The following is a 12,572-nucleotide window of genomic DNA, read 5'->3' on the forward strand; positions in this document are numbered from 1 at the left end:
CACTGAGCACGAGTTGTGTGAGTCTTTTATGCAGCACCCTGCAGGTGTGCCTGATTAGCACTAATCAGTGCTAAGGCTTCTGGGAACTGGAGTTCTGAGAGCTGCTCCCAGCTGCTCTCTTACTGCGCCGACCCCCTGCTGGTGGCCGGCGGTATGGCTTGACCTCTTACAGAAACGTGATTAAAAGTTGGATGATACAACAAAACCACGACCAAAACACCCAAGTAATGGATGATTCAAACAGAATTGAGACGTCATGGCACATTCTGAATAGGGCAAGTCATGGAAATCCTGATCAGCAGGTACAGGGAAGGGTTACTACAGGTAAATGAGGACTAACCAGTTATCAAACACAGAGATGCACATAGTTTTTCCAGCCTGTGAACTGTGAATGATTAATCAATTTGTTCAATAAAGTGATGAAACGGTCAGTAAGTAAATAATTATGAGCTGGATGAAGATCAGACCACAATTTATAATTAATAAAAAATGTTACTTATACAAAAGGGTTCACAAACTTTTTCTTGCAGCGCCATATAAAAACAATGAGCCTGGCGTTGGAGGACTGTAGCTGGTCAGTTCTCTCTCCAGTTTGTTGGTTACAGTACAGTCCGTATCCTCACACTGATCTGGAGTCTGGAGCACCAAAATCTGAACTCTTGTTTTTCACAGACGTCGTGTCCTAGTGTCCACGGCACATTAAGCAGCATCTTCAGTCTTAGTGAAGCTACACAGCTGTAGCTGTGTCTGCTCATGGTGCCCCCTGGTGGAGGACTTCACGTGGGCGGCGTCCCCGTTCCATTCCATAGTTCTATCTGTAGTTCCTGTGTGGCGACTGCCGCTGCGCCACACGGGCACACGATGCACAGCAGGCCTTCTTATAGTAATCGTACACGCACAGTCGGGCCTGGACCACCACGTTGCAGTTGAAGTATTTGTCGTGACACTTCTCGTCTGAAGGAACAAACGAAAGGGTAAAGAGACATGAACGTTTAAAGCAACATTAAAACAATCGTTTAAAATTCTCCACACATTCTCTGTTGGGGACAGGTCAGGACTGCAGGCAGGCCAGTCCAGCACCCATAACCTTTTCTTCCTGCTGTAATGAATGCAACATGTGGTTTTGCACGGTTTTGTCTCGTTGAAAAATGCATGGACGGGGAGCCCAGGTTGCGCAGTTGAATATTCCAATAGCACACCAGCACTAGGATTCTGAACTACCGGTCAGCTGGGTGCCCCCTATCAGGCACAATTGGCAGTGCCTGCAGCAGACAAAATTGGCCACTAGTCTGCTGTGTGGGAAAAGACCGGACTAAAAAGAGATGGGGTCTTCATCGCTGTGTGCCTGTACAGAGGTAGAGGAATGCAGAGATCCACCAAAGTATCTCGAAGGAAGGGTGTGTCATGCGAATACACACCCTCCTTGGACACCATCGGGTCTCTAGCAGCGGAAGATGGATTGGCTTCACTAAAATTAGGAGAAAACAGGGATAATGCTTAAAAAAAGAAAAATGCACGAACTTCCCTGGACAGAACGTTATTAAGTACTGTCCCAACTTTTCCTGATTTGAGGTTGTAAAACCGAATTGAAATGCTGTGGGCTGAGCTATAGAGGAGAGTTCACGGGAGAGGCAGAGATTTGGTGTTCAGGGAAGCTCTTAAATGTCGTCCTCTTATTTTTCATGCAATACATTTATTTTCATTAGAATTTATTTTACTGCAATTCAATTTTGATCCAATAAAAGAATAGTTTAGTGTTTAGTTTTTAACGCCATGTCTGCCGTTTGGGCCATGTTCATGGCAGGAAAGGTCGTGATCTGTCTTTTATTTACTTATTTCATTTGTCTGTTGTCTATGTATGTTCATTTATTTGTGTTGCTTCAGTTTTGTTAATGACGGGAATTTTAGGAGTGTTGTTGCTTTTGTCTTGGTAAATAATTCCTTCATGGATTTTGCTGATAAGATCTGTTGTCTTTCATGGTTATAGATAATACATTCCAGCATTAAATGTTTTATTGTAATCTGTGTTTCCAATAAAATAATCAAAGAATAAAAAGAATATTTCATAACCATCTTTACTTGTCTTTACAAAGGATGCCAGTAAACCTGGTGCTGTTTAAAAGCAGAAATGTTTAAAAGCAGAAATGTGGCCCCTGAAGGCTTCATTAACCCAGGGCTTTTCAAACCGAAAAAAATGGGCAGCAGAGCAAAATAATATTAATTAAATAAACTTATACGCCAACGCCCCCTTGTGGAGGCTTTATGTTACATCTTAAATAGAGAGACTAGGATGCATTGTGTTGTTTGTTTGAAAAGGTTTTGAAAAACCCTGCACTAACCGATGTGTGGAAGGCAGGGCTCCAGGTTACACTCCTCTTTATCCTTTGGTTTCAGTCGTTCTCCACATCCCTCACTCGGAGTCATCTGGTCTGAGAGACAGCGCACCTCCCGAACACGGAACCCCCCCTCACACGTCTTTGAACACTACACACAAAAAGAAGGTGACTTCTGTTACTGCTGAGGTCAGTATTAGGTCACAGACTCTTTTACATTTGTCATTAACATTATTACCCCTTATGCCAAGTTCACACTACACGACTTTCTGATTTGCCGGGTCGCTGTACAGTTCACACTACACGACTGATCAGTGATAGGGGGTTTCACACTACACCATCTATCACCAACTGGCATCACAGGCGAGCTTCTCCGATCTCCCAAATATCGTTTTGTCACAGTCCTCATCATGAGGCAGTTGTAGCTTAGCGGTTTAGTAATTCGAAGGTCACTGGTTCACGTCCCACCACTGCCAGGTTGCTGCCGTTGGGCCCTTGAGCAAGGCCCTTAACCCTCAATTGCTCAGACTGTATACTGTCCCAGTCGTGATAAAAGCGTCTTCTAAATGCTGAGAATGTAAATGTAAAACTTCTTGATAGATAAAGACAGACATTATTAATTAATCAATTATATAACGGTTCCAACTTTGCAGCAACAGTTAAGGGAAGGTCCTTTCCTGTTCCAGCATGACTGTGCCCCTGTGCACAAAGCACCTCTATAAAGACATGAAGTAAATCTCAGTTTCAAGAAACTCCAGTGTCCTGCACAGAGCCCTGACATCAGCCCACCTCAACAGCTCTGGAATCAACTGGAACATCAATTGTGGCTTTCAGAATCAGAATCAGACCAACATCTTGACCTTTCTTGACCAACATCAGTGTCCAGCCATAAAAATCAAATGGACACAAATTCTCACAGACATACTTCAAAGTCTTGTAAGAGACCTTCTCAGAAGAGTGGCTTGTTATAGCTGAAAAGATCACACAAAGGTCACTCTGTTTTAATACTATTTGTTTTTAAAAAGGACGCCCAATTAGCTCATGGTCAGGTGTCCGAATACTTTCGCCTTATCGTGTACGTGTTCCAATCAAATATTCAGATGAACAGAAAAGACTCTAGGTGACTCACTGCACTCCAGTCCGTGTAGAACCACTTGGCTCCGCAGGGCTTCATGTTGCAGACCTGCTGGCTCAGCGGTTTATCCAGAGATGAACATTCATAAGGCGGCATCACCGTGTAGCCATCATCAGATTTCATCATACACACCACCGTCCTCTGCTGGCTCCCCACACCGCACTCCGCCGAGCACTGACCACACAAACACACCGTGTTTACACTGATCAGCCATAACATTAAAACCACCTCCTTGTTTCTACACTCACTGTCCATTTTATCAGCTCCACTTACCATATAGAAGCACTTTGTAGTTCTACAATTACTGACTGTAGTCCATCTGTTTATCTACATATCTTTTTAGCCCCTTTTCATGCTGTTCTTCAATGGTCAGGACCCCCACAGGACCACCACAGAGCAGGTATTATTTAGGTGGTGGATCATTCTCAGCACTGCAGTGACACTGACATGGTGGTGGTGTGTTAGTGTGTGTTGTGCTGGTATGGATCAGACACAGCAGCGCTACTGGAGTTTTTAAATACCGTGTCCACTCACTGTCCACTCTATTAGACACTCTTACCTAGTTGGTCCACCTTGTAGATGTAAAGTCAGAGACGATGGCTCATCTATTGCTGTTGTTTGAGTCGGTCATCTTCTAGACCTTCATCAGTGGTCACAGGACGCTGCCCACGGGGCGCTGTTGGCTGGATATTTTTGGTTGGTGGACTATTCCAAGGTGTTGAAAAACTCCAGCAGCGCTGCTGTGTCTGATCTAATTGCAGTTACAGGCATTAACTGTAAAAACATATTTCAGCTCACCCTCTTGTGTGTTGGTGTTGGTGTTGATGAAGTTCTCTGATGGGAGGATGTATTCGTAGTGCACTCCAGGATTGGGCTGCTGGTAGATCATCTGAACAGGAAGACGAGACCCAGTAGTACAGAGGACAGGATCAATAAAGGAGTTTGTCATGGTCCATTTTCTTTAGATCATGATAACGGGGTAAATGAACCTGAACCTGAACCTCAACCATAACTGTGTTCACCAGGCTAAACTGGATTACAGATTACATTTGGTAACTCCTCATTATTTTTCACAAGGGTGACATGGATGTTTGACCGTGCACAAACTGAAGTCCATGAAGTGTGGAGGAACTCCAGAGGGCTGCACAGAGCTCTGACCTAAACTTATAAAGCTCAGTGCCTGAGCTTCCTATGAAATGCACGCTCAATAATCTTGGAAAAAACCTTCCAGAGAAAACAAAGAGGAAACTAAATTCATATCAATGCCCAGAGCTTTGAAGTGGGATTTCCAACAAACCCATGGTCAGGTGTCCACATGCTTTTGGGCATTAGTGTGAGAGTTTTATAAATCCACTAACTTTCCACTAAGAGAACTAACAGGCCACTGTAATAACTTACCTGTAAGTTGTTGTTGTAACTAACTTACACTGCAATCAATGGGTAAATGGGGCTCCAGGCCAAACATCAAAAAGTAAGGCGACTCACCAGTAACTTGGTGGGGAGTAGTGTTGTAACTAAACAGCAACTGTGGCAAACAGGCCACCCAATCTTTGGTTGTGCAATGTTCAGTTAAACCGTTCACACTGACCATTTCCGGCAGGGTGATAGGGAGTAGTGTGAGATTTTTCGACCCCGTAAAGGCTGCCAAGCTGTTGTATAAGTGATGCCTCAAAACACTGACCCTGATCAGAGTGCATACGAGTTATAAAACCATTCACAAACCAATACCTGAGCCACCGTCACTGCCCGTTAATCTCGAGTGGGAATTGCCATTGTATACTTACAAAACACATCAGTCATAACCAAGATATTCTCAAAACCAGACCGGGACGGCTCCAATATTGTGAAATCAACACCTCATGTGGCCGGGAAGTGAGTAAATATCCCATAAAACTGTTAGCCCGAGGCTGGGTGTCCTTAGCCACCTGACCAGGCCAATAGCACCGTTTCCTCACCAACTCCAATGTTTGCTCAATGCCTTGATGGCCATGTTCCTGATGCAAATGAGTCAGGACTTCCTTTTGGAGACAGGTGGGCAACACCAGTTGAAAACATTCTTCTGCACCGTCTGGGCGAAACACCCTATGATACAAAAGGCCTTCTCTTACCATCAAACGGTCCCACTGGCGCAGGAGAGCCAAAGCTGGTTTTGACATCCGTTGATGCTCCTCAAAGTTAGGTCATACCTTTTGCCCCCAGTACACCAAAACCTCTTTGATAACTGGATCAAATCTCTGTAAAGAACACAGCTCAGACAGTGTGTGCCCTGGAAATGCAGTAATAACTGCCTGGGTCACTTCAGCCACTGACTCTGCCTCTGCTGCCCGTCGCAGCAGCAGGGGAACAGCCGTACCCAGGGTCAAGTCTTCGGAGCTAGAATAGTTAGAGGGATATTGGCGAGAAAGTTTCGGTTATGTCTCCCAGAGCAATACTTTATCTCAAAATCAAAAGATGCCAGTTGGGCAGCCCAACATTGCTTCAGGGCTTCCAACTTTGCAGAGGACAAATGGCTAAGAGGATTGTTGTCAGTGTAAACCACACAATGATGTCCCAACAGATACTCCATAAATTTTTCAGTCATGGCCCATTTAAGGGCTAAAAACTAGTTAGACATGTTGCGTTCAGTAGGACGCAAACCACGACTAGCATATGCTACTGGGCACACCCTTCCTCCTTGCTCCTGTGAGAGGACAGCCCCTAACCCACTGTAGTTGGCATCTACCTCAAGAATAACTGGCAAAGTGAAATCAGCATAGGCTAGGACAGGAGCAGATATAAGTCTCCTTTTTAGTTCATCAAAGCCATTCTGACATTGCTCCGACCATGATGATGTAAAACTTTGATTTGTGCCCTTCCTGGACTTTATACCTGCCTGCTCAGCCACCAGCTTATGCAATGGGGCTGCCAACTTAGTAAACCCCTCAACAAATCGCTGATAATAGCTGGCAAAAACCAGGAATGAATGCAACTCAGACACCGAACTAGGGCAACGCCACTTGGCCACCGCCTCAATCTTATTTGAGTCTGTTGCAACACCCTGTCTTGAAATGACATGACCCAAGTAACTAACCTCCTGCTTGAAAAAGGAACACTTTTCCAACTTAGCCTTGAGGCCCTCTCGCTGCAGCCGCCCCAAGACAAGCTTTAACCGCTCCAAATGTTGAGCAACTGTGGAGGAGAAAATGACAATATCATCAAGATACAGGAGCAATGTTTGACACTGTTGATTCCCAAAGAGTCTTTCCATTAACCTCTGAAAGGTACCAGGGACTTTACAAAGTCCAAATGGCATCCAATTTATCCTATTGCCATTGTAATATTAGCATTTGTGCCACACAGTCCCCTACATTGATGGTTACAGGCTCTTCTGAACGATTCATCAATAATACACTCAAACAGAGTCTATGACCCCTCCCATCACAACAATTCCTTTCAAAGCCAAACTAGAACGTGGAGCTATGTGCCCATAATGCCCTTTAGAAATCAAAATTCCCAGTCCCGCGTTCACTTTAATGACCTGATGAGGACACAATGTTATGGTCTTAAGAGAATACAAATCCATACCTGCAGAGCCTGGAGTGGCTCTTACTAGTAGTTTAGCATCCTTTGTCCTTAGCCAATACTGAATAGGTGCTTTAACAACTTTTGCTTCAATTGGACATACTGGTAAAAGTGAATACATTCGCATTAGAGGAGTCTCATCTTCTGTTAGAGGACAGTTATTTAATCATTGCAGTGCCTCTAATGAACTCTCTAAAACCTTGGAGATCCCCATTTTCTAGTTTGCGTAGCATTTGTTTCAGCAAACCATTCATGCGCTCAATTAATCCAGCCGCTTTTGGATGATAAGGCATATAAAAGACCCATTTTATGTTGTTTTTCTGACAATACACTGCATTCCAATTTATTATGCAAATTGGATTTAAGTGTCATAAAGATTTAATTTTTTGTTTCTCAATTAAACTCATGGATGGTATTGTGTCTCGGGGCTCTTTGGATCACTGAAATCAATCTCAGACACCTGTGATAATTAGTTTGCCAGGTGAGCCCAATTACAGGAAAACTACTTAAGAAGGACGTTCAACATTATTAAGCAGGCCACAGGTTTAAGCAATATGTGAAAGAAAAAGGATCTCTCTGCTGCCGAAAAGCGTCAAATAGTGCAATGCCTTGGACAAGGTATGAAAACATTAGATATTTCACGAAAACTTAAGCGTGATCATCGTACTGTGAAGAGATTTGTGGCTGATTCAGAGCACAGGCGGGTTCGTGCAGATAAAGGCAGAATGAGGAAGGTTTGAGGAAGACAAATTAATCGGATTACGAGAGCAGCTGCTAAAATGCCATTACAAACCAGCAAACAGGTATTTGAAGCTGCTGGTGCCTCTGGAGTCCCTCAAACCTCAAGGTGTAGGATCCTCCAGAGACTTGCAGTTGTGCATAAACCTACTATTCGGCCACCCCTAACCAGTGCTCACAAGCAGAAACGATTGCAGTGGGCCCAGACATACATGAAGACTAATTTTCTTGTTTACTGATGAGTGCCGTGCAACCCTGGATGGTCCAGATGGATGGAGTAGTGGTTGGTGGATGGCCACCATGTCCCAACAAGGCTGCGACGTCAGCAAGGAGGTGGCGGAGTCAGGTTTTGGGCCGGAATCATGGGAAGAGATTTTTAGGGTTCCTGAAGGTGTGAAAATGACCTCGGCAAAGTATATAGAGTTTCTGACTGACCACTTTCTTTCATGAAGAACCGTGCCTTCCGTAGCAAAATCATCTTCATGACAATGCATCGTCTCATGCTGCAAAGAATACCTCTGTGTCATTGGCTGCTATGGGCATAAAAGGAGAGAAACTCATGGTGTGGCCACCATTCTCCCTGACCTCAACCCTATTGAGAACCTTTGCAGTATCCTCAAGCAAAAGATCTATGAGGGTGGGAGACAGTTCACATCAAAACAGCAGCTCTGGGAGGCTATTCTGAAATCCTGCAAAGAAATCCAAGCAGAAACTCTAAAAAAACTCCAAGTTCAATGGATTGCAAGAATTGTGAAGGTGATATGAAAGAAGGGGTCCTTTAACATGTAACTTGGTCTGTTAGGAAGTTTTTGATTGAAATAGCTTTTGATTTCAGTGAATGTGACCACTTAATGCTGCAAATTCAACAAATGACCATTTTCAGTTCTTTACAACCAATAAAATGTTTTGAAACTCTGTTGTGCATAATAATTTGGAACAGTGCATTTTGAGTTTTTTTTTTTGAAGAAGAAGAAGAAGAAGAAGAATATGCTGTTATCATTGGGAGGTTTGTTCAATAAAATTCGATTTACACTCGATTTATATGGTTGATGACTTGAAAATTATACAGACTGTCATTTGCATCGACCATTTAGGAAAATCTGAGAAAAATATCATTTGCATAATAAATTGGAACGTGGTGTATTGTTGCACTTATGTCCTGAAAAATGAGTACCATTATTACTCTGAACCTGGTGTTCCATAGTACTGTAAAATAAATTTTGGAGTTTTCAACACATTTTCCTGATTTGGGGCAGCATGGTGGTTCAGTGGGTAGCCCTGTTGCCTCACAGCAAGAAGGTCGTGGGTTCGATTGCCAGGTTCTCCCTGTGTCTGTGTGGGTTTCCTTCCACAGTGCAAAGACGTGCAAGTGAGGTGAACTGGAGATACAAAATTGTCCATGACAGTGTTTGAGATTAAATACTTGAACTGATGAATCTTGTGTAATGAGTAACTACCGTTCCTGTAATGAATGTAACCAAAGTGTAAAACATGACAATAAGATCCTAATTAATAAATAAATAATTGTACTGATTTGCCTTTTTACATGGATGAGCCACTAATATGAGTATACTGAGTTTGTATCCACTGCTGTACATGCAAACTTACATCTGATCTGGCAATTTTTCTATGTAATCCATTTGCCAAATTTAATTGATGTCATTGATGAGGTGAGTTTGTGTTTAAATTCATTGTGCATGTAGGTTTGTGGGTAGTTTAATTGAGCAGGTAGATACTGTCCAATGGGACAGCACAGATCCCCACAGCAAGAGTTTCTTGTGCCCATAAGGTTAAGCTGGCATGTAACACTCTTACTGATTTCTGTCAAAAAAAACCTTTGCATTGTAAGCTCAGACTTTATATCTAATCAAACATTTTTAGTACAACATACATAAATTATTTGAGTTTTTTTGCTCTACTCTAAAATACAAAGAACATTGTACTCATTGGAGTACACATTTAAATGTGCTAAAAAATTACTTTTCAATCAGAAGTCTTTTTTTCAGCTTGCTGTTGGTGAATCAAATTCAAATTTGTTGCAAATTACTTTTTACTTTTCATTTAAGGCTTTTTGCTAAAGTAAACTTGTCTTTTGAGAATATCTTTTGTGAAGTGGAACCTTTGTTAAACTAAGTCTACCAACATTTTCTTCCTCATTGTGCTATTTTTGAGTAGCATGTACACCAGTCTGATAGGCCTTTTTCATCTTCCATTAACCCAACTCCAGTCTAATGTTGGTAAGTGTTGTACTTTACTTAACAACTTTGTTTAAAATAAATTATCTTAAGGTTGACACTAAATAAATAATCAAACAGTGCTGCTTTATTTGCTGTATTTTTAGCATTCATATGAAGCAAAGAGTGTGCTGGCTTGTTTTATTTTAATCTTTAAATGAATGGTATTAATGCTGATATTAATACTTTTGTTTCTTGTTTCTTTGTTTTGTTTTAGAGAGCTGCCAGCCAAACGTTAAGAAATCAGCTCGCTGTGTAAAACTGAGTACAGGTTCATGGTTACTGTGAAGAGCTGTTTGTGTTTCATCAGAACTTTATATACAGTTTGTACAGTTTTAAAGATGTTTTCTTGACATCTTGTATTTTAAGTAAATACTTCTGAAGTGAAATAAAAGAAAAATAATTTTATTATTCTGTCTGTTTTTCTATAAACATTTCTAATTGATATTTAAAATGTAATTAACATGAAAACTAAGAAGAAATCAATATTTTTTTAATTGAGCTCAAGATAATGAGTAGAATTATTGGGAAAAGCAGTTGGTATAACAAAAAAAAGAAAGTTTAATCAACTTGCCTTTTAGGTGTAATAACTTAATGTTTTAAGTTATGCTAACTCAAGTTTTCATTATACATTACTTAACTTTTTTAGGGCAACCGGTTTCCTCAAATTTTTTAAGTAAATTGAACTTTTCCGGGCTTACAGTGTGGTTCTAACAGGGTTTTAGCAGATTTATATTCTATACACACTATTCTAAATTAGAGTAAGGTAATGTCTACTGTGGAAGCACTTCTGTAAGTTGCTCTGGATAAGAACGTCAAATGTAAATGTAAAATGTAAAGTTCTACTCCTGCGGCTGGAAAGTAATCCGAGCCACACCTACCATCTCCTCCCTCTATGTAAAGCATATCATGCAAATATTTCTTCTTTTATAAATGTGTAATCACTTTTTGTATAGAGTAGAAGAACCTATGCTGCTACTTTAGAAACAACACTGAAACACAGAAGATGGCAAACGCTCGTGTCAGGGACATGTATCCTAATAATGAAATGCCAGATAATGAAAGAGTACAACACAGAAGGGCAGTTCTTGATGATTCAAATAATGTTGATATTCTCTTTAAAATAAAACAACGGTTTCTTGTGGATGACACTCCTGAATGGAGATTACACAACCTGATCTTTGTACCATCAGATGGTTTAAAATGGATGGAAGAAATCTTTTCCTGGATTTCACCTAATCCACCTGCTGATTACCTTCCCCTGTCTGTTCAGTTGACAGTAAAGATAAATGCTGTGGAAAAAAAAGGAAATATCACAATCTCTGGTCCAGGACAAAAACTGGAGGCATTCTGCAGCAGTTTTGACAACCTCTACAACAGGGTTCATTCGGATGCTGAAGACATGGCAGCAGGACTGGAGCTGGGAAACAGAAATCTTTGAGAAAGTTGAATTTTCAACTAAACATATGATGAGGTACTGAAAATTATGTTCTAGCAAAATCTAACCACAATGAACCTGTGCTCTATAAAATAACACTATTAAATGTTAAAAGAACCTGTGGAGTAAAAGTAATAATGAAGCTAATATAAGTGTTAAATAAACAGTAAAAAAGCAAAACTTGCTTACAAAAAACAAATTGCAGCTGATTTCAATGTAAAGATTGTTGGCATCGCTTGGTAAGAACTGAATAAAAAAAAGAGCAATTACAGTGAAGTTTCTAAAATTGTTTTCAATTATTAAACAGCACCTGACACCAGCACAACAATTACGTATATATTGTATATATCTGCTATATACTCTACTTTATTTATTCTTATTCATTACCCATTCATCTAGCCACTTTAGTCACCTTCCATTACTCTGTAATTATATATTGGTCTAGACACTGTAATCAACATTATCTGTTTAATATTCTTAACTTATGTCTCATAATTTAACTTATCTGGTCACTTCTGAACTTCAACTGCAATATACAGTATGGTATGTAAATAAATGTACTTGTTTATTCTGCACAATGACAAAGTTAAATCAAATCTAATTTGATGTTATCCTAATAGAAAACGTTACAGAGTCAAATACTTTAAACATCCTGGTCAGTACAACTATAAAATTCACAATAAAAGACGTTAAATTTATAAAAGTTATTATTAGATAAGTACTTTTAATATTTAGTTTCAATCCTAGTCACAGAAACAAAAGACAATAATTGAAATTCAAGTCCCAAAACAGCCATGTCATACCAGTATATTAGAACTTTTCACCAGTACAACAGTTTAAATTCATATAGTTTTATTTTATTACATTTTGTTTAATAACCTTTCTACTTTCTTTTACAGATCATTCCAGCTAATTTTCCTGAATCCTGGACCTGTCACATCTACACGTCTCTCAGCTGCTTTATTCTTCTGTGTGATGTTTATCTGCATGCTATAAAATTCTTGTTATGTTGGGTTTATTGTGCATAATATGATATTTATTATCATGTATTGTGTTTGTCATGTTGGTATTTCCAGCAATAGAACCAGTGATACCAGTGATGCTCTTTCCTGCTCTGGGTGTCATTTGGTAGT

General features: G+C 40.4%; 1 protein-coding gene across 1 annotated transcript in view; it reads right to left on the reverse strand.

Moving 5' to 3' along the window:
• Positions 1-811: 811 nt before the first annotated feature.
• Positions 812-12,572, reverse strand: part of LOC134323489 (thrombospondin type-1 domain-containing protein 4-like) — a 68,865-nt gene continuing 57,104 nt past the window's right edge. Inside the window, exon 17 of the mRNA XM_063005014.1 lies at positions 812-954. Coding sequence (XP_062861084.1) covers positions 812-954 — 143 coding nt within the window. The remainder of the gene's footprint in view (positions 955-12,572) is intronic.

The sequence above is a fragment of the Trichomycterus rosablanca genome, chromosome 11 (genome assembly GCF_030014385.1).
Source record: "Trichomycterus rosablanca isolate fTriRos1 chromosome 11, fTriRos1.hap1, whole genome shotgun sequence".
NCBI classification, from domain to species: Eukaryota; Metazoa; Chordata; class Actinopteri; order Siluriformes; family Trichomycteridae; genus Trichomycterus; species Trichomycterus rosablanca.